The sequence below is a fragment of the Osmerus eperlanus genome, chromosome 17 (assembly GCF_963692335.1).
Source record: "Osmerus eperlanus chromosome 17, fOsmEpe2.1, whole genome shotgun sequence".
Taxonomy (NCBI): Eukaryota; Metazoa; Chordata; class Actinopteri; order Osmeriformes; family Osmeridae; genus Osmerus; species Osmerus eperlanus.
Window position 1 is genome coordinate 12100997 of NC_085034.1, and position 23883 is coordinate 12124879.

Genomic DNA, 23883 nt, shown 5'->3' on the forward strand with positions numbered 1-23883 from the left:
ATCCCGGACACTGCATTACATCTGGCAGGCTTTCAACTCGTGAGAGCTGACAGGGACACTGCACTCTCCGGCAAAACCAAAGGCGGTGGTATCTGTTTCTACATCAACAGTGGCTGGTGTGTAGATGTGACAGTGATTCTGCAACATTGTTCTCTGGAATCATTTTTTATAAACTGTAAACATTTTTACTCGCCACGAGAATTTGCGTCACTCATTTTGGTCGGAGTTTACATGGCACCGGGTCCACAGGTAAAAGAGGCCCAACGCATGCTCGCCGACCAGATTCTGAGTGTGGAGCGAGCAAACCTGGATTCCCTTGTTATTGTACTCGGCGACTTTAACAAAGGTAATCTCAGCCACTAAATACAGACAATTCATCAAATGCCCAACCAGAGAAGAGAACACTCTGGATCACTGCTACACTACAGTCAGTAAAGCCTACCATGCCGTCCCTCGTGCAGCACTGGGTCACTCTGACCATAACATGGTCCATCTGATTCCTGCATACTGGCAGAAATTAAAGCTCTGTAAACCTGTTGTGAGGACATCAAAACAGTGGACCAGTGAGGCTACTGTTTGTGGTGTCCAGCCTGCACACCACAAACAGTTGCCATGTCAGTGGATGGTAACCGTAAGCTTTACCGCTTTAGGCGATCAGGAAGGTGAGTTTGGTATCTAATTAAAATACATTTCAATTACACCTCAAATGGTTTACGCAATTTACATTATTGTTTTTTCTCTAGCTCTGATGAAGCTGCATTTTTTGATGGGCTGTTCCTTGCAAAGGACAGTGAGTTGACAAGTTTTGTTGACCTCATCCACAGTGCTGTAAAAAGTGTATGTTTTTACCACACACAAGTGTTAAGCTAATACAAAGTTTTAGGTTTCATTGTTATTGAATGTATTTGTTTATGAATTGTCTTCACAGACACAAGGGAGGGGCACGTGTGGTGCCTCACAGTGGACAGCCGCAAGGGAGACTTCCAGGAGGGCCAACAAGCTGGATGAGGAAGGGGTTGAGGTGGCTGTGTGTCGCCACGGATATTTGCTGAAAGGCCTCAGCATGTACAGGGGGGAGATATTTGCATATCCACTGTATCTACAGAAAGAGCTACATGCCACCGAAAACATCAGGTTCTTTGCAATGGACGTTGCCTGCAAATACTGGCCCTACCTAGAGAAGGTGGCTGGTGTTGTGTCATCTCTCCGGGGGCTCCTAGATATGAAGCCCTTCCTCAGCATCATGCATGCTAGAGCCCATGACACAAAGTGTGAGGTACAGTATGTATCTGTTAACATTTTGCTATGTTACATTATAAAGGAAGTAGATTGAGAACATTCAACCAAAATGTAAATGTTCATAGTATTTAGTTCCCCAACATTGTCATTGTTACCCCTATCAGATCAAATGGAGTGGAAGGAACCAGAGCGGAACAGGCACAACCGCCGGTGAAGAAGTTGAGCAAGTCAACAGTTTCCTCTCCCGTTGTGCCCTGACAACCAAGTACATGTCCAAATCAGGTTGGCTACTTTTACGACTAATTGAGTATCTGTTCTCTTCTTAGCTTGCTCTTTAATTTGCCACATAACCACATCCTTTTACTTACAGCACGTGTGGACATGCTGACAGTCCATGCTATGGTGTGGAACAGGTACAAGGATGAAACTCTTCACCAGGCCCTCTCCACAAGATATGTGAAGGTATTCATGTTAGCTGTCTTATTGTATTTTGTGTATGTGTCCACTTCTGTAGGGAAATCTATATGGTGGTTCCAAAGAAATCCCACAGTTGAATAGTAATATTTAACTAGAGAGGGTACAATTTCTGGGGAAATTGTAGGGTGTGTCTGACCCTGTCTAACCTGTCGGTTAGACGGGTCCGTTTTTGAATGACATTTTTACAACTGATTTCTGTATATTTTATATGAAAATGCATAGTTATTATTTATAAAGATTAAATAGATTTAAAAGATTTTATTTTTGCTGCTCATTTACAACTGAAAATACGAGTGAAGTGTAGAATGAAATAGATGTCTTCTCATTTCCCCTGCAAGAGGCAGCCTCATCGTTGAATCAAAACGAATACATTTGGCAGACCGGTGTAAAAATTGACCTAATCTCTATGACTTAAACGTCATTTTAAGTTTTTCCCTTCTCGTGATATTTTCAGGCATGTAGCCTACTCATTGCATTCATTCATTAATAAAGAACCCCCTTTGAAGATTATTCTACGACGTTACCCGGCAGTAGAATGGAATCGCGATTCAAACAGTACCATCTGCTAACTGAAAATATGCCCCCCTAAACGTAAATAAGCTTGACATTCATTTAGTGTAAAATCGCTCATTCATAAAAAGCTCACTGGTAGCGACCATTGTCAGTAACAACGCAAAATGCGATATAGCCCTGTGTGGAAAGGCTGCCCCGGTAAATTGTACTACTACGGTACAGTACTAGTAGACTACTGCTGTGTTCGTCTTGGTAGCGATTGGTTGAATTGGATTTAACGTTCCGTTGTATGGTTTAGGCTGAAATTAATTATTTTCATGAACAGATTGACAACGTTTAGGCCGTGGCAATGAAGTTCAGGTTAGTAGTTAGATAGACTTTTGATTTAAGTAAGGAGAGTGCCGAACATGTTCTGTCGCCGTTTGACTTCCTAAACAGCTGTGTACTGTAGATGTTTTTGTAGTGTGTCTCGCGTAAGCTACAGCGTTGCAGTTAGCTACACTGGTTTGAAACCACAGGTAATGGTAATTTCACCAACAAATCGTTTACTAATGTCAGAATAAATCCTACAACGAAAATGTATATGTGAGGAATGTGTACTTTAACGATTGAAAACAGATACATTATAGACCACTGTAGTATGTGTTGCCCGGGCAACACAGGCTATAATGTCATGATGCTAATACTTCAGTGAAATAGTAGAGTACTGTTTCCGAAAGTAGATGTACTTCCTTAATAATATCAGCTTATATTGTAGTTACATTACACATCGCAATTGTGTGTCATATCACAAAGTAAAATGAGTAAATAGTTATCACCCTGGCCTCTTTGCTTGTGGCGTTTCTGCAGCTGCCTTGCAGTAAAGCTATAGTTAGCCTAGCTACTGTAGACTCACGGTGTTCCGTACAAACTCGGACGTATAGCGACTTCAAATGAGGCTGCAACGGTCAAAAATAAGGCTACAGCTAATCTGATAGCATCGTAGTTGCCGGAAAACGCTTGGCAACTTTCTGAGCTATGATTGACATGATGTTGAACCAATAATACACGTTAAAATATAAAAAAACGGCGACATCCGGCGTTGTTCGGAACATCATGAGTAGCTCATGGTGTAACGTTTGCTTCTTTCCACCAGGGGTCCAACAGATGGAAACATGTTTAACTGACAACCAAAACGATAAAACATTTAAAGACACTTGTTAGACACATATGAAACTTATATGTGTTTATACTCATAATATAATATACATAATATGCACATGTATAATATGGATACTATTATATGGATGATAATAATATGTATAATAACCTAATATACATTATTAGTATATACTATCCATATAAATTACCCTAAGTATGTATATTACGGACTATTCTAATTGCCCATTATTTTAATAACCAAATAATTCACTTAGATTTGCTTTTGCTTGTGAAAGGCAACACATTACACTTTCTTTCATCGCAAGAAAGTTGGAATAGGAGCTTGTATTTGTGTGGTTGTAGGCAGTTATTCGCTAGCACTCAGGGATACTTTATGGGAACACAGTGGAAGCTCCTGTGATTCTAGAGGTTACCCCTTACCTTGAATATGCGTGTCAAAATGAAAGCTGGTGGAAAGTTGGCGTCCGTCACAGGGTTCTCACAGGGACAAGTTATTCCTTAGGCTAGGCTACTTCTCAGCGTTAGAAATACAAGGTGTTGTGAAATGGACAAATTGTATATGGACAAAGCCAACTTGAATCCATAATTGCGTTCACTCTTTATTTCCATAGCTATTGTGGTCTCAAACTAGCATAACTACATATTCTACACATACTACATATAGAATTGTAAATAAATTGGAGCCCTGCCTTCAACAGAGAACTGTGAGATGTTGTGTTTAGAAATATATTAGGATCATTAGCTTCCCTGCATAAGAACAGGTACTGACAGGAGGCGCGACGAGAACGCTGATCCATATGCCCCCCCAAAAAACTATTAACATTAAAGTTGATTTTAAAAGATTAAACTGATTAAAGATTAAACTGTTGAAATGCAGAACATATTTAACAAAAACATTAAACAGAAATGGGTAAAATAGCCAAAGATAGCAAACATATATACAAAGTACTAGATCTCACTGAGGAAGCACTTGGGGCAGTACCAGTCCCCTGCTGGCACACTTACAATCCCCAAACAAGTGAGGTGGAACCAGAGCTCACAAAGTTCGCACTGAACCCACTCGTAGATGGCATCCTCCTCACCTGCCTCCTCACCTGAGGGAGGGGATAGGCTACGGCAGACAGCGCAGTGTCCGCCAAGCTCCTCCACTACTGCCATCTGCCTCTCCTTCTCTGCCCTCTTCCTCTCCTTTTCCTCCCTCTTCCTCTGGGCCTCCTCCCTCTTCCTCTGGGCCTCCTCCTTCTTCCTCTGCGCCATCTCCCTTTTCCTCAGCACTTCTGCCTGTCTCCCAAGCCGAGCTTCCTCCTTCTCCTTCTCCTCTTCCTCCTGTCGGACCAGCAGCTCATTGTACTCGTCACTGGTGACGACCCGAGCACCAAGTGGTGGCCTCCTCCTCACCACTGGTAGCCGCTGGTCTTGACGGTTGGCCATCACTGGGGGCATTAAAATGTCTCCCCACTTGGCTGAGACCAGACCTGCTCGCACCAAAGGATTGGATTGGGCAGGTCCATGGCAGGTGCAGGTTCGGCAGCAAGGGGTTGCTGCAGGGGGGGCAGGGCCGGTGGAGGGGGCTGGGCCGGGGGCTGGGCCGGGTGGTGGTCGCCGTGGAGGGGGCTGAGCCGGTGGTGGTCGCCGTGGAGGGGGCTGGGCCGGTGGTGGTCGCCGTGGAGGGTGCAGGTCTGACTTTGGTCAGCTGGGTCTTATCATACCCTCCCCTGTTGCAGGGGAAGAGGCCTGTCCTCCTGAAGGCTGCCCTGATGTTCTCAGGCTTGGCAGCCTTAGGCCAAGCTTCCTTAAGGAGGGGGGAAAAGTTTTTTTTCCCCAAAAAAACATCCCCCCTTACCAGGCCAAGACGGGCAGCATCCCGGTCAAAAATCCTCTTCAGAGGACCAAACACCCCCACATCCAGTGGCTGCATCACGTGGGTGGTGTGCGCAGGGAGGCACACAACCACCACCATGTTCTCCCTGCAGAACCGGATGGCTTCCCTGTTCTTATGTGGCTCCGCCTGGTCGACCACAAGGAGCAGAGGCCTCTCTGGGGGGGCATGTTTGATAAAGTGGCCTAACCACTTCAGCCACAGGCCACTGTCCATATACCCCTTCTCTGACCTGCCATAGATGGCACCAGGGGGACCTTCCAGGGCATATGGAGCACTCGGGAGGCAGCCAGTGAAGATGACAAAGGGGGGGATGTCTGCCCCTGCAGCACTGATGCAGCTGTGCACAGTGATGTGCTCCCGGGTGGTCACCTGCTGCCGGTAGATGTGCCTCTTGCCCTTAGGCGTCAGCACCCGCTCCCTGGACTTGGGTTTGTCCCCAAACCCCGTCTCATCTGCATTAAAAACCAAGTGCGGTTTCATATGGAAGCCGTGTTGATTAAATAGATTTAAAAGCATTTTTTTTTGCTGCTCATTTACAACTGAAAATACGAGTGAAGTGTAGAATGAAATAGATGTCTTATCATTTCCCCTGCAAGAGGCAGCCTCATCGTTGAATCAAAACGAATAAATTTGGCAGACCGGTGTAAAAATGGACCTAATCTCTATGACTTAAACGTCATTTTAAGTTTTTCCCTTCTCGTGATATTTTCAGGCATGTAGCCTACTCATTGCATTAATTAATTAATAAAGAACCCCTTTTGAAGATTATTCTACGACGTTACCCGGCAGTAGAAGATGGAACCGCGATTCAGACAGTCCCATCTGCTAACTGAAAATATGCCCCCCAAAACGTAAATAAGCTTGACATTTATTTAGTGGAAAATCGCTCATTCATAAAAAGCTCACTGGTAGCGATCAGCGTCAGTAACAACGCAAAATGCGACATAGCCCTGTGTGGAGAAGCTGCCCCGTAGTGATGGGCATTCCGGCTCTTTTTCGTGAGCCGGCTCGTATGGCTCAGCTCACCAAAAAGAGCCGGCTCTTTTGGCTCCCGAACGGCTCTTTAAAAAATACATGTTTTAACTATGAATTTGACTATGATGGGTGTGAAAACAATTTGAATTAAATTATGAAATCATACTCGACCGTAACCACATATCTTTAAAAATGCATTGATTTGTCATGGCTCTCCTCCGAGTTTTGACTGGGAGCTCCCTCATGCAGGATTGACAGGAACAGAATGTGAGGATGATCGTGTGCGCCTTTAAGCCTACAAGTATTTTTTTGTTGTTCTTTGAATTAGTCAATTATTTTAAATACAATTAAAATTCATTATTTCATAATCATTTAGTTTTTATAGGCTGTATTAATCTATTAAAAATAGAGTCGGCTCTTCAGATATGCGAGCCAGCTCCCGACGTTCACCTTCAAGAGCCGGCTCTTAGAGACGGATCGTTCGCGAACGACCCATCACTACTGCCCCGGTAAATTGTACTACTACGGTACAGTACTAGTAGACTACTGCTGTGTTCGTCTTGGTAGCGATTGCGTTGGTTGAATTGGATTTAACGTTCCGTTGTACGGTTTAGGCTGAAATAAATTATTTTCATGAACAGATTGACAACGTTTAGGCTGTGGCAATGAAGTTCAGGTTAGTAGTTAGATAGACTTTTGATTTAAGTAAGGGGAGTGCCGAACATGTTCTGTCGCCGTTTGACTTTCTACAGCTGTGTAGATGTTTTTGTAGTGTCTCGCGTAGGCTACAGCGTTGCAGTGAGCAACACTGGTTTGAAACCACAGGTAATGATCATTTCACCCACAAATCGTTTACTTGTAATGTAATGTCATAATAAATCCTACAACGAAAATGTATTTGTGAGGAATGTTTATTTTAAAGATTGAAAACAGATGCATCATAGACCACTGTAGTATGTGTTGTCCGGGCAACAGAGGCTAATGTCATGATGCTAATGCTTCAGTGAAATAGTAGACTACCGTTTCCAAAAGTAGATGTGGGCCTACTTCCTTAATAATATCAGCTAATATTGTACATTACATTTCATAATTGTGTTTCACATCACAAAGTAAAATGAGTAAATAGTTATAACCCTGGCCTCTTTGCTTGTGGCGTTCCTGCAGCTGCCTTGCAGTAAAGCTATAGTTAGCCTAGCTATCCCCCAAGTTAACAGATGTGAAACGAATGTTCTGCTACAGGTAGTCACGCGTGTTTTCGTGACGTTAGTGACGTTAGTAACGTCAGTGACTGTGGCTAGCAAATTAGCCACCGTTAGCTTCACTTTTCACCACAAAAACGCAATTTCTACTTAAACCATGCAACGGAACGTAAATAAAAATACAACCAACGCAATCGCTACCAAGACGAACCTTTTGACACCGCCGTTGTGTATGTAGTCCAAATATTGACTGATCCTTAGGGGGGGCGAAAATAAACAATAACTAGAAAAGGCTGTTCCTGCGAAACAGCAGTGAGAATGCTGAAAACCTGAATGGGGATAGCTGACCATGCTAAAAAAAGCTGAAAATAGTGAAAATTTAGTAGAAAGTTATAAGCTGAAGCTTCAAAGCAACCGAAAGGTATTTTTGAAAGGGGCTGGAGCAGCATTCCAACAATGATTTGAAAGGATTTACCATTACTTTTAATGGGAGAATAATTTGCACAAAAACCTTAATGTCTTAAAAAGTATAAAAGTGAGAAATACCAGAAGTCATAGCCAACATCTCCTGAAGGAGCTGAACGTTTTGATACATAAATTGTAGGAATCGGTGAAAGTATGCAGAACTAGTTAAAGGCCAAAAAACGGCGGAAGAACTAAGAAGTTGATATAATAATAACTAGAAACGGCTGTTCCTGCGAAACAGCAGTGAGAATGCTGAAAACCTGAATGGGGATAGCTGACCATGCTAAAAAAGCTGAAAAGTGAAAATTTAGTAGAAAGTTATAAGCTGAAGCTTCAAAGCAACCGAAAGGTATTTTTGAAAGGGGCTGGAGCAGCATTCCAACAATGATTTAAAAGGATTTACCATTACTTTTAAAGGGAGAATAATTTGAGCAAAAACCTTAATATTTAAAAAAGTATAAAAGTGAGAAATGAGAAAATACCCGCAAGCTGAAATGAATTTCAAAAATGTGTGAGTCACACAAAAGAGGCAGTGTGGAAGCTGAACTGCATCATCTGCATCATCTTAACAAAGCTAAGAGCTAAAATAGCCTACAATGCGGGAGAAGCTGAAAGCTGAACTGTTAAACAGAAGAAGTAGGCTAGCTAGTCGGAACAAGAATATTATCGTTTTAACAGCTGAAATTATAGTTGGGATAGTAATAGCAGTAGCAGATGTAGCCTACCATGAGTGCGTTTACTCGGCTTTCTTAGTAGGATTCAATGTGTTGATGGAATGAAACATACAGCAGTAGAGCCGATACAGGAAGACACGGCGACACTTTGTTGCAGAAGGATGATGGTGCAAGTTCTGTCCGTGGAGCATACAACGATTAATAAAAAAGAATCATGTAGACGCGTTTATTGAGTAATCGCATAACTAATTACACATGTAAACGGAGTAATCGTATTATTGGTATAAACCGACAATAGATAGTAATCGTGTTTCTCATGGTCAAGTAAATGTACCAATCACCTGTGTGAGAGACTGAGTGGTGCGTGTCTGTCGTTACGGTGATGGTGCAGCTATGATTGCTAACGCGGTGAGGGCACAGAATAAGAGAAATGTAGCTAGAATCCACACCTCAAACAAGATAACCTAGACGCAAAACTGTACGTCCAATCCAAAATCTAATGATATTTTCCGAGACCCAAGACTCTGCCGAAACCAGAGATATTCTTTATATGTATGTGTAAAACTGACTAACTGAATAAAGGACTGTATAGGTTGATGGTTCCGGTATGGTGATGCCGCCCTGGTGTGTCTGTAAGAACACCTCTGGAGTCGGAATGCAGTCTTATGGGATTGGGGATATGGGTGGCTAATGTAGGCAGCACAGCAATACACAGGACTCAGGCATATTCAGTGTAACTCAAGGATCTTTATCTTTGTATTTCTGTTTCTGTTTGTGGTCTATCAAAAAGGGAATTAAGTACAAATTATACATCAGCATGCATAAACAACATTAACATAAAGGCTTAATATATATATATCTCAGACACACAGCAAATAGGTAACTACAGTACAACAGTGGTGATTATTATGTAGTTATACTGCCATCTACTGGTCATTTACGTCCGTTTTAGTAATCTAGAAATATAACTGAAATGCCATTAACGTGCATCCTCGCGGTAGGAATAGAATACTCACTCACGCTACAAATAATAATACAAGAAAGCTTACACATATCACACAGGTCTAACATACTCCCTAACATTAATAACAGTTCAACTAAACTACGTTTAGACTAGCCAGACATACAGCTATCATCTCCACATACTAACAACACTAACATACTAGCTGCTAACTAAACCAAACGTCATTAAAGTACGGAATTCTCGTGTACACTATATAATAGAAAGAAACAGACTTACAGTTCGTCAGTGACGCACAAACATGTCTGACAGGAATGTGAAACAGTAATTACTTTTACTGGTAAACTGAATAGGCATAATGAAACTAACACCGTGCAGTCTCTTGTGGTGTTTTGCCGCGAACTGACCAAATCACGAGATGTGCTGAGGAACAGATCTCTGCGCATGCGCAATTTGCTAACGTCTCTGGCCTTTCTAACAGTATGTGTAGTCAGAAATACGACTCTACCTGCAGTTTCAAAAACGTGTTCCTTCTGCTTTCCTGGTGCGTGTTTGTTTGGTTGCCACGGCGATGGAGCAGCTATGATTGCTAACGCGCTGAGGGCAGAGAATAAGAGAAATGTAGCTAGAATCCACACCTCAAACAAGATAACCTAGACGCAAAACTGTACGTCCAATCCAAAATATAAGGATATTTTCCGAGACCCAAGACTCTGCCGAAACCAGAGATATTCTTTATATGTCTGTGCAGTCAGAAATACGACTCTACCTGCAGTTTCAAAAACGTGTTCCTTTTGCTTTCCTGGTGCTTGTTTGTTTGGTTGCCACGGTGATGGCGCAGCTGTGATAGCTAACGAGCTAGGCAGAGAGAAAAACGAACATTTACCTAGCATCCACACCTCAAACAAGTTGACCTAGACGCAAAACTATACGTCCAATCCAAAATATAACGATATTTTCCGAGACCCAAGACTCTGCCGAAACCAGAGATGTCCTTTATATGTCTGTGCGGTCAGAAATACGACTCTATCGGCAGTTTCAAAATCTTGTTCCTTCTTGCTTTCTCTGACTGATTTTACTCACCTCTCCATTGAAGTTAGTGAGAGAATTTGAAAGGCTGCTCTCGCTTCAAGGCTCATAGCTGAAAATCTGTAAATGTGAGCTCTTTAGTAGTTACATTGGCTGAAAGAGGACAATTTTTCCTACATTTTAAGGTATAACTTGTTTCTGTAAGTTAAACTATATGAACGTTAGAGGAATTTGTTTGACAAATTAGTTGAATATTAGAAAAAGAGCTTGCTGCTCATTCATAAAAATCAAGAAGGAGCAAACATTTTAATGTATTTCAAACTGTCATAATTCAAAATTGGCTGAACATTTGAAAAAGCTGAATCATTTGGGAATAGCTGAATGTCTTCTGAACATTTTAAAGGTTGAATGGTGTCTCTAGCTGAAAGTAAGCTGAAGTAGTTACGTTTGAAAGAGGAGGAAGCTTTTTAATGATTTGAAAGGATTTACCATTACTTTTAATGGGAGAATAATTTGCACAAAAACCTTAATGTCTTAAAAAGTATAAAAGTGAGAAATACCAAAAGTCATAGCCATCATCTCCTGAAGGAGCTGAACGTTTTGATACAAAAGTTGTAGGAATCGGTTAAAGTATGCAGAACGAGTTAAAGGCCAAAAAACGGCGGAAGAACTGAGAAGTTGAAAAGCAATAGTGAGAATGCTTAACAGCATTCTCACAACTAGAAAAGGCTGTTCCTGCGAAACAGCAGTGAGAATGCTGAAAACCTGAATGGGGATAGCTGACCATGCTAAAAAAGCTGAAAATAGTGAAAATTTAGTAGAAAGTTATAAGCTGAAGCTTCAAAGCAACCGAAAGGTATTTTTGAAAGGGGCTGGAGCAGCATTCCAACAATGATTTGAAAGGATTTACCATTACTTTTAAAGGGAGAATAATTTGCACAAAAACCTTTATATTTTAAAAAGTATAAAAGTGAGAAATTAGAAAATACCCGCAAGCTGAAATGAATTTCAAAAATGTGTGAGTGACACAAAAGAGGCAGTGTGGAAGCTGAACTGCATCATCTTAACAAAGCTAAGAGCTAAAATAGCCTACAATGTGGGAGAAGCTGAAAGCTGGACTGTTAAACAGAAGAAGAAGTAGGCTAGCTAGTCGTAACAAGAATATTATCGTTTTAACAGATTAAATTATAGTTGGGATAGTATTAGCAGTAGCAGATGTAGCCTACCATTGAGCGCGTTTACTCGGCTTTCTTAGTAGGATTCAATGTGTTGATGGAATGAAACATACAGCAGTAGAGCCGATACAGGAAGACACGGCGACACTTTGTTGCAGAAGGATGATGGTGCAAGTTTCGTCCGTGGAGCATACAACGATTAATAAAAAAGAATCATGTAGACGTGTTTATTGAGTAATCGCATAACTAATTACACATGTAAACGGAGTAATCGTATTATTGGTATAAACCGACAATAGATAGTAATCGTGTTTCTCATGGTCAAGTAAATGTACCAATCACCTGTGTGAGAGACTGAGTGGTGCGTGTCTGTCGTTACGGTGATGGTGCAGCTATGATTGCTAAAGCGGTGAGGGCACAGCATAAGATAAATGTAGCTAGAATCCACACCTCAAACAAGATAACCTAGACGCAAAACTGTACGTCCAATCCAAAATCTAATGATATTTTCCGAGACCCAAGACTCTGCCGAAACCAGAGATATTCTTTATATGTATGTGTAGTCAGAAATACGACTCTACCTGCAGTTTCAAAAACGTGTTCCTTCTGCTTTCCTGGTGCGTGTTAGTTTGGTTGCCACGGCGATGGAGCAGCTGTGATCGCTAACGAGCTGGGCAGAGAGAATAACTAATGTAGCTAGAATCCACACCTCAAACAAGATAACCTAGACGCAAAACTGTACGTCCAATCCAAAATCTAATGATATTTTCCGAGACCCAAGACTCTGCCGAAACCAGAGATATTCTTTATATGTATGTGTAGTCAGAAATACGACTCTACCTGCAGTTTCAAAAACGTGTTCCTTCTGCTTTCCTGGTGCGTGTTTGTTTGGTTGCCACGGCGATGGAGCAGCTATGATTGCTAACGAGCTGGGCAGAGAGAATAACTAATGTAGCTAGAATCCACACCTCAAACAAGATAACCTAGACGCAAAACTATACGTCCAATCCAAAATATAAGGATATTTTCCGAGACCCAAGACTCTGCCGAAACCAGAGATGTCCTTTATATGTCTGTGCGGTCAGAAATACGACTCTATCGGCAGTTTCAAAATCTTGTTCCTTCTTGCTTTCTCTGACTGATTTTACTCACCTCTCCATTGAAGTTAGTGAGAGAATTTGAAAGGCTGCTCTCGCTTCAAGGCTCATAGCTGAAAATCTGTAAATGTGAGCTCTTTAGTAGTTACATTGGCTGAAAGAGGACAATTTTTCCTACATTTTAAGGTATAACTTGTTTCTGTAAGTTAAACTATATGAACGTTAGAGGAATTTGTTTGACAATTTAGTTGAATATCAGAAAAAGAGCAGCAAGCAGAGTGTGCCACTCTGCTTGCTGCTCATTCATAAAAATCAAGAAGGAGCAAACATTTTAATGTATTTCAAACTGTCATAATTCAAAATTGGCTGAACATTTGAAAAAGCTGAATCATTTGGGAATAGCTGAATGTCTTGTGAACATTTTAAAGGTTGAATGGTGTCTCTAGCTGAAAGTAAGCTGAAGTAGTTACGTTTGAAAGAGGAGGAAGCTTTTTAATGATTTGAAAGGATTTACCATTACTTTTAATGGGAGAATAATTTGCACAAAAACCCTAATGTCTTAAAAAGTATAAAAGTGAGAAATACCAAAAGTCATAGCCATCATCTCCTGAAGGAGCTGAACGTTTTGATACAAAAGTTGTAGGAATCGGTTAAAGTATGCAGAACGAGTTAAAGGCCAAAAAACGGCGGAAGAACTAAGAAGTTGATATAACTAGAAACGGCTGTTCCTGCGAAACAGCAGTGAGAATGCTGAAAACCTGAATGGGGATAGCTGACCATGCTAAAAAAACTGAAAATAGTGAAAATTTAGTAGAAAGTTATAAGCTGAAGCTTCAAAGCAACCGAAAGGTATTTTTGAAAGGGGCTGGAGCAGCATTCCAACAATGATTTGAAAGGATTTACCATTACTTTTAAAGGGAGAATAATTTGCACAAAAACCTTTATATTTTAAAAAGTATAAAAGTGAGAAATTAGAAAATACCCGCAAGCTGAAATGAATTTCAAAAATGTGTGAGTGACACAAAAGAGGCAGTGTGGAAGCTGAACTGCATCATCTGCATCATCTTAACAAAGCTAAGAGCTAAAATAGCCTACAATGCGGGAGAAGCTGAAAGCTGAACTGTTAAACAGAAGAAGTAGGCTAGCTAGTCGGAACAAGAATATTATCGTTTTAACAGCTGAAATTATAGTTGGGATAGTAATAGCAGTAGCAGATGTAGCCTACCATTGAGTGCGTTTACTCGGCTTTCTTAGTAGGATTCAATGTGTTGATGGAATGAAACATACAGCAGTAGAGCCGATACAGGAAGACAATTGCTAGTAATCGTGTTTCTCATGGTCAAGTAAACGTACCAATCACCTGTGTGAGAGACTGAGTGGTGCGTGTCTGTCGTTACGGTGATGGTGCAGCTATGATTGCTAACGCGCTGAGGGCAGAGAATAAGAGAAATGTAGCTAGAATCCACACCTCAAACAAGTTAACCTAGGCGCAAAACTGTACGTCCAATCCAAAATACAAGGATATTTTCCGAGACCCAAGACTCTGCCGAAACCAGAGATATTCTTTATATGTCTGTGCAGTCAGAAATACGACTCTACCTGCAGTTTCAAAAACGTGTTCCTTTTGCTTTCCTGGTGCTTGTTTGTTTGGTTGCCACGGTGATGGCGCAGCTGTGATAGCTAACGAGCTAGGCAGAGAGAAAAACGAACATTTACCTAGCATCCACACCTCAAACAAGTTGACCTAGACGCAAAACTATACGTCCAATCCAAAATATAACGATATTTTCCGAGACCCAAGACTCTGCCGAAACCAGAGATGTCCTTTATATGTCTGTGCGGTCAGAAATACGACTCTATCGGCAGTTTCAAAATCTTGTTCCTTCTTGCTTTCTCTGACTGATTTTACTCACCTCTCCATTGAAGTTAGTGAGAGAATTTGAAAGGCTGCTCTCGCTTCAAGGCTCATAGCTGAAAATCTGTAAATGTGAGCTCTTTAGTAGTTACATTGGCTGAAAGAGGACAATTTTTCCTACATTTTAAGGTATAACTTGTTTCTGTAAGTTAAACTATATGAACGTTAGAGGAATTTGTTTGACAAATTTGTTGAATATCAGAAAAAGAGCTAAAAATCAAGAAGGAGCAAACATTTTAATGTATTTCAAAGTGTCATAATTCAAAATTGGCTGAACATTTGAAAGAGCTGAATCATTTGGGAATAGCTGAATGTCTTGTGAACATTTTAAAGGTTGAATGGTGTCTCTAGCTGAAAGTAAGCTGAAGTAGTTACGTTTGAAAGAGGAGGAAGCTTTTTAATGATTTGAAAGGATTTACCATTACTTTTAATGGGAGAATAATTTGCACAAAAACCTTAATGTCTTAAAAAGTATAAAAGTGAGAAATACCAAAAGTCATAGCCATCATCTCCTGAAGAAGCTGAACGTTTTGATACCTAAATTGTAGGAATCGGTGAAAGTATGCAGAACGAGTTAAAGGCCAAAAAACGGCGGAAGAACTAAGAAGTTGATATAATAATAATAAAGAGAAACAGGAAAACAACAGGAGTCGTATTTCTGACTGCACAGACATATAAAGAATATCTCTGGTTTCGGCAGAGTCTTGGGTCTCGGAAAATATCCTTGTATTTTGGATTGGACGTACAGTTTTGCGCCTAGGTTAACTTGTTTGAGGTGTGGATTCTAGCTACATTTCTCTTATTCTCTGCCCTCAGCGCGTTAGCAATCATAGCTGCACCATCACCGTAACGACAGACACGCACCACTCAGTCTCTCACACAGGTGATTGGTACGTTTACTTGACCATGAGAAACACGATTACTAGCAATTGTCGGTTTATGCCAATAATACGATTACTCCGTTTACATGTGTAATTAGTTATGCGATTACTCAATAAACACGTCTACATGATTCTTTTTTATTAATCGTTGTATGCTCCACGGACAAAACTTGCACCATCATCCTTCTGCAACAAAGTGTCGCCGTGTCTTCCTGTATCGGCCCTACTGCTGTATGTTTCATTCCATCAACACATTGAATCCAACTAAGAAAGCCGAGTAAACGCATAGGCTACATCTGCTACTGCTAATACTATCCCAACTATAATTTAATCTGTTAAAACGATAATATTCTTGTTACGACTAGCTAGCCTACTTCTTCTGTTTAACAGTTCAGCTTCTCCCACATTGTAGGCTATTTTAGCTCTTAGCTTTGTTAAGATGATGCAGTTCAGCTTCCACACTGCCTCTTTTGTGTGACTCACACATTTTTGAAATTCATTTCAGCTTGCGGGTATTTTCTCATTTCTCACTTTTATTCTTTTTAAAATATTAAGGTTTTTGTGCAAATTATTCTCCCTTTAAAAGTAATGGTAAATCCTTTCAAATCATTGTTGGAATGCTGCTCCAGTCCCTTTCAAAAATACCTTTCGGTTGCTTTGAAGCTTCAGCTTATAACTTTCTACTAAATTTTCACTATTTTCAGCTTTTTTAGCATGGTCAGCTATCCCCATTCAGGTTTTCAGCATTCTCACTGCTGTTTCGCAGGAACAGCCTTTTCTAGTTATTGTTATTATTATAAAACAGACTTGTCAAAGGGCTGTGGTTGAGGCAGCAAAACTGTCCGAGCTCAAGGCGGAGCTACATTGCTCCGACCAGTTGGCACTGGAGTGGGTTGCTGATGTTCAGGATTGGGCAGTTAGCGGTAAGGATGGCACCCCTCCCGTGAGCCCTTTTTTAGGCATAATCTGTTCTAGGCAGCAGCACTACACTTTGTTACTGACTGTTCAAGCTTAACTACATATAAAAGTACACAACATACAAAATTACTACTAATGCTTTTTCATTACATACTTATTTTTTTGTAGAGGTTCAGGCTCTGCAGCAGTCCATTGAGGGGCTTCATATGAGTGTGCATGCACGAAAACAAAGCCTCTACCGTCAGAATGGTATGTGGGCATTCTTTTCTTTAAAAAGACTTAGATTAAGCTATAAAAATCTATGAATTATGAAGAACATAATCAAATTACATTACAGATCATTTCATAAAGATAACATTTTCTCACACCAGTTGGAACTCTTCTGATTTTTTACAGACAGCAACAAGCTTCGTCATCGCCTACGCTCTAGGTTGGCAGAGGATAAAAGGCGGCCTGCTCCAGAGCAGGCTAACGTAAGTGTAGCTGGATAAGCTTGCCACACCCCCAGAAAATAACATGGCAGCTCCCTTTTTGAGAGACCCAGTTGACCAAGGAGCTATAATTTAGTTCGATTAGCTTTCCATACCAATAGAGTTCTTCGCGATTGCCAAGATCCTTTATTTCACACGGATGAGTTCTTGTTTGAGCGATATCGATTCAGCCGACATGGACTCATTTATTTGCAAGACCTTCTCGGGCCGCACATTGCAAATATCACACGCCGCAGCAAGCTTTATGCTTTATTATGAGCTTATGCTGCTGTATGTGAATATGTAACGCTAGGCCTATGTTTTACGAAATGTCTTGTCTTATCTGTTGTGCCTGTGCTTTTTATATGTTTCACTGTGGGAGAGTGGGAAACGTCATATCGACTCCCTTTTATGTCTTGACATGTGAAGAAATTGACAATAAAGCTACTTGAAACTTTAACTGTGCTCCAGACTGCATAGCCTTGAGTTTTTTTGCGTCAGGTAGGCTATAGGCTACATTTTTATACAGTATAGGCGATGCAGAAAACATTGGCAAAGCCGCAGCATGCGTTGCTGTAAGAAAAGTGTACTTGGCGCTTAACCAGCTGATGAATCAATTCATCATATTCCCTGGCCATGTCCCAGTCAATGACATCAAAGAGGGATTTACACATATGCCTACATGCATATACACATATATAGTACATGATATAAGCGCAGTAGCCTACATATATCCTCATAATTGTCTATTAATTCGTATCAATTAGATACTCTTTGGCCTTGTTTTTATTTAGCCTACTTATTCTGAAAGAGCTGAGATCATTATTTTCGCTAGCAAGATCTCATTCGATTATTAATTTCCATTAAGCCTATACCAGCAGGCACAATTAAAGAAATGTGATCTGATTGATTGGGGTAATGAGGCACTTAAGATGAGCCTATACATTTCCCCAAAACTTTTGCATTTAGCTTATCGGCAATTTTTCCCCAAGCTGCTTGTTTTGCTCTGGCAGCGGTGGCGGTGTTTGACTTAGCCATGATAATATGCTTATTGTCTAGAGACTCATTATAATAGTTTGCTCGGATGGCGAGAATAGCCTATCACCGCTCTCTCTTTCGTCTTTTCCGCCATCATACCGTTAGAAAATCACGGTTTTGGTGATCGACCTTTCCTGCCTTTTGAAGTAGGACGTGCACGTGCAATTTCCCTGATAAGTTTAGCCTGATTGAAATTAACCACATGATTTGGATGCGGATCAGCCTTTGACGAACCGATATTTGCTGTTCTCACTCATCTCGCTAATGTTAACGGGCTAAAGGGACAATTGATTAACTTAGCTTCAACCCTTACGACGAACGGGGCCCAGGTCTCAAAATACAATGGCATGGTACCTGAAGATGTCAACATCAATGTGGCTGTGTTAGAGGGGTCGCTGGCTGGATCGAGTGCAGAGTCACTGCTATGGCCATGGGGGGTGCTTTGCAATGGTGTTTTTTTAGAAGTGTCCCTAAAGGTATCAACTTTTTACTTGTATCTCTACAGTCTACAAAAAATACAAAACAACAGATGTACTTATTTCTTAAATTATTTAGAATCACTAGTGTCCATTGCAACGAAAAGGAGGATGCATGATCAACATATGCTGACCACACGCCTGCAAGAGGAGAGGACCATCCTGGTCTGTGAGATGGCCCAACACTGCACCTGGCTGAAAAAACCTGTCCGCAGTACAAAAATTGCAGAAGAGGGTAATACTGAGCAATATAAGTTTACGGGGAAAAATCTGCAGATTTGACATACATTGAGACACTTTAATGAAGTTCTGCATATTGTCTTGTTACATTTTAAATTGTTAGGGGAGGAAAATAATGGACTACATTGTCTACTGCGACAAAGACTGTCAGAGGTGGAGGGAAGATTGCAGCTGGTCCTCCAGTACTACAAGGCAGCTGTAGGTCAACAGGCCTTTCTCCTTGACGATGTGGGAGAGGAAGAGGAATGTGACAGGGTGGGCAGCGATGAAGAGAGTGAGGAGGAAGAGGCTAAAGAAGGTATTATTTAATGCAGTATTTCTCAATCCTGGTCCTGGGGATCCACTGTCCTGCGTGATTTAGCTTCAGAAAAATATCTTAATAAACCACAATCACTCAAACGCTCTCTCTTTCTCCCTCTATCTCTGTCCTACTCTCTGTTCTCCTCAGATGTAAGCTGCTAAAAGATGAGGGGCGGTGGTAGCAGATAATGTGGATGGACTGTCCCCTTGGAAGAACTATCTCTGTTCAAATAAACTTACAGTTAAAATTACAGACTGGTAATTTCTTTGTCAGTGGGCAAACGTACACAAGCAGCAGCAGGGGATCCAATAATATTTCAGCTATATAAAGGATTCCTTATGAAATTATATGAGCTTATATATATGGCACGCGAAATATGTAAAAATTTAGACAGGGTAACACTTCTATTTTGCGTGCCATATATATGCCAAATCCCTGTTTTGCGTGCAGTTTATACGCAAATTCCTCCCATTCTTTCTATCAACAGAAAATGCCTCTAAATCACACACAGAACGTCATCAACGCTTTATATCTATTAGACGTCATCATCCGGACTTATTTTACGGAAATTCACGATCTAGAAGCTTCCAAATACTTTTTTATTGGCCTACTTTTTTTTCACCTCAAACACCTTCAAATAACAAACAGCAATTATTATTTGCCTATAAACTGCACGCAAATAGGGATCCTCCCAATGGGACCCTGATCTAGCTGAAAGCTAATGAGAGCTAACTGTCGTTCTTTAAAACAGCTATAACCAACTAATCTTGCCATAGGCTACACCATGATTAGGGTGACCAGAAGCATGACCCAAGGAGGACATTGGGTCCAAAAAGGAGGACAAAGGGTCAAAAAGGAGGACAAAAAGTTGTTGACCGGGATGGGGGGGCATTAGTATGAAATTAAGACAGTAACATTTGTCATTTTAGTAAGTCAACATTTGTAATTTGAATAGGCTACATTTAGGCTACATTACATTTAGTCATTTAGCAGACGCTCTTATCCAGAGCGACATACACTAAGTAGCCTACAGGGACATTCCCCCAAGGCAAGTAGGGTGAAGTGCCTTCATCCGCTGTTGTTGTGTTCGAAACTAAAAATTATGTTAAGGAAGAGTGCCCGGCAGAACCATTATCCTTGTGCCGTTGCGTAGGATATAGCACAGGCATGCCGCTCTAAAGCCCCTTTCCCCCTATTACTCACGTCTATATCAATGCGACAGAGCTTACAGAAGGCATGAAATCGATCTTTGCTGCTCTTAGTGGCAAAGTTGAGTTCTGAACTCCACGTAGGTTTGAAGGAGGTCTTTCTATTCTTTTTGGCATCTGAAAGCCAACACGAGGGGTAAATTGCGACGGTGGGCAGGAAGAGTCAAAAGGAGGACAATAGGGCAAAAGGGAGGACACGCAACAGCGGACCGGAAAAAGGGCTGGAAAACCGGACTGTCCGGCGAAGTCCAGACGTCTGGTCACCTTAACCATGATCTAAGTAGGCCTAAACAAAAGTTTCGACTTCATGCAGCGCCAATGGCATTCACTTCTTCAAGTCAGCCAGCTGCTGTCGGTGCCGCTGGCGCTGCATGAAGTCGAATACACCTAAAGTCTCATGGGTAGGTAATACCACGATGCGTCCCATCTAATTTAGAATACTACTCCATTGCCAACAAGGGAATGTAATGCTAATATTGATTACCTCTTCAACACCTCCATTATATTATAATCTATTATGAACCATGAACATGTAGGCTACCACCAAGGACAACAAACCCCTAACCCTAATTTGATAGTGCGGTCTGTTTTGACCATGTCTTATGCAGAGCTAATTATCCTCTTTTAAGTTTGGGGATAAACAAATGCACAAGTGGGTCTGTACCCTGATATTGTTTGTGCTAAACCAGGACTATGTGCCACCAAAACATAATTTGACTTTGACCACTGATGTAGTCTATTTAGATTATGAATGGTCTTGGAATCTATAGCCTACTTGGAAAGAAACCTCACTGCAATGGCAGATTTGGATTTTAAAAAGACTTTGTCGTACAACGAAATCAAACCCATTTTTGGAAAGGTCTTAGCTTGTAGGTTAATTTATGTAAGTTTGACACATTCCTGTCAACCCTTATCTGATATATTGACCTTTGAACCCTTGTCAGGGTCACCTTTAAAGCCCTATAACCCTAATTGAGGTAATTAGGGTTAGGGTTCCTTTCATGGCACATAGTCCTGGCTTGGTACAGTTAATAACTGGGGTTAGATAAACAGTGTTTTTCAATTTCATAACCCTAGCCCATACAGGGGATCAACAGCGCTACCTAGAAAAGGTAATTTCCTAAAATTCAATTCAATTAGTTTTTTTTCAGCTGAGGCTAGGATCCAGCCTGGGATTTTGTATTTAGACCAATATTGACCCTCTTCACATCATACTGGAACCATGTTCGAAGATTATGATGTAAAATAATGTTAAGTAAATGTAAATACATTTAAATATTGACTTTTCGAGTACTGATACTGGGAGTCAGGTGGCTGAGCGGTTAGTGAATCGGGCTAGTAATCTGAAGGTTGCCAGTTCGATTCCCGGCCGTGCCAAATGACGTTGTGTCCCTGGGCAAGGCACTTCACCCTGCTTGCCTCGGGGGGAATGTCCCTGTACTTACTGTAAGTCGCTCTGGATAAGAGCGTCTGCTAAATGACTTAATGTAATGTAAATGATACATTTTGTCTTTCATAAAAGACCAATGAATGTATATTTGTCATATTGAGTGATTTAAATGTAACTGAGGACAAAGATTTTCTCCAAAAATGAATTTTTAAATAGAAAGGAAAATAGAAGTACATTTCCCAGGACCCCGCCAATATGTTTTACCGATAATATGCGCCATATTTGTAGTCCATGTAAATTAACTATGGTAATCATTTTTAGTTAAGTGCAGCGCAATGTTGGCATAGTTACTCAGAAAAAGTAACTAGTTACAAGTTACTAGTTGCTTCTGAAAATTCTAACTAGATTAGGCTACTTTACTAGTTACTGCATTTGAAAAGTAACTTCGCTACTAGTTAGGCCTACTTTACTTTACATTTTTGTCCAAATTTACCGCAAAGATACATGGACAAACATCATGGCCCATTCATCACTTTATTTTAAATGTTTTGTGTAGGCTAGGCCTACTCATATCATGGGCAAGATTAGTTGGTAGCTATATTTAGCCAGTTTGGTTTGTCATCATGTGTAATTTCGCATAATTAAACACATGTTATTAGAAACTATCCGATTACTTTGTTTTACGATTGTTTGGAATCTCGTTTGTTTTAAAGAACAACAGTTAGCTATCATTAGCTTTCAGCTAACTCAGGGTTCCGTTGAGAGGATCTATTTGCGTGCAGCTTATACGCCAAATCTTCCCATTCATTGGGTGCGTTCGACTTGGACTGACATCATGCAGCGCCGCAGACTTGAAGCAGCCAATGGCATTCTCAGATTCAAGGCAGCCGGCTGCAGCCACCTGCGGCGCTGCATGAAGTCATGTAGTCCATGTCGAACGCACCTATTTCTATCTACGCTTATCATTTTACGTCATAATCCAGACTCGGATTTCACGAAGGTCACTAATCGATATTAACGTGTGTGGTAAATAGAGTTAAATAAATAAAATAACTTTAAAAAAAATCTCCACAGCCCACCCTTCCATAGCTGGCAAGATCCAGGCCATAAACTAGCCTAGCCTAGCTGCTTATATTGTCTGTGTTAGGCTGTAGCTTGTCTTTTTCTTATTTAAATTTACAAGAATGCTGTTTGGTGTTAGTGGCAAATAATTATTGTTTGTTATTTAAAGGTGTTTGAGGTGAAAATTCCCCCACAAAAACGTATAAAAAATAGAAGTAGGCAGGAATCATGAGAATGTGTTTTCCATATTTGAATGGTCCGAATGGAAAGGGTTATGGTACTTTGGCTTTTTTTATGGTTTTCTACAGGATATAGAAGAAATAACAAGAGCAAGTGAAACATGTAATACGTAAAATGAATGAATAGAAAGTAGTTTTGGTAGCGCAGATCATTCCCTTGATAGCCTACGTCTTTAAGAATCTTCGTTAATTGATACAGGTCCTCAGTAGATGCTTGCTTCAGAGACTCGCTATACAAACCTACATTTGCTGCAGGCGTCCAGGTTGTCCCACGCCGAAGCACTGGTCACATTTTGGTCAGAAATACAGATGTAGAAAGAGATAATTTAAAGACCGGTATGTCAAAATGTAATTGGGTGTGCTTTGCCTTCGGCAAGGGCACAACCTTTGTTCTCTCACATATATATTATTGGGTGTGCTTTGCCTTCGGCAAGGGCACAACCTTTGTTCTCTCACATATATATTATTATTATTATTATTTCTTTTTGCCCCCCTAAAAAATATTTGGCCTACATAGACAACATAGGTGTCAAAAGTTTCGTCTTGGTAGCGATTGAGTTGCTTCTATTGGAATTTACGTTCCGTTGCATGGTTTAGGCTCAAGTTAAGTTTTTGTGGCGAAAAGTGAAGCTAACGGTGGCTAATTTGCTAGCCACAGTCACTGACGTTACTAACGTCACTACGTCACTGACGTCACGAAAACACGCGTGACTACCTTTGGCAGAACATTCATTTTGCATCTGTTAACTTGGGGGATAGCTAGGCTAACTATAGCTTTACTGCAAGGCAGCTGCAGAAACGCCACAAGCAAAGAGGCCAGGGTGATAACTATTTACTCATTTTACTTTGTGATATGACACACAATTGTGATGTGTAATGTACAATATAAGCTGATATT

General features: G+C 40.8%; 1 protein-coding gene across 1 annotated transcript; it reads left to right on the plus strand.

Moving 5' to 3' along the window:
• Positions 1 to 588: 588 nt before the first annotated feature.
• LOC134038101 (uncharacterized) lies at positions 589 to 16658 on the plus strand. Its single transcript, XM_062483712.1, has 6 exons — positions 589 to 662; positions 744 to 837; positions 929 to 1276; positions 1404 to 1521; positions 1610 to 1701; positions 16449 to 16658. Exons 1-6 carry the CDS (start codon positions 613 to 615, stop codon positions 16656 to 16658), a joined length of 912 nt encoding a protein of 303 aa, XP_062339696.1. The 5' UTR covers positions 589 to 612.
• The last annotated feature ends 7225 nt before the right edge of the window (positions 16659 to 23883 follow it).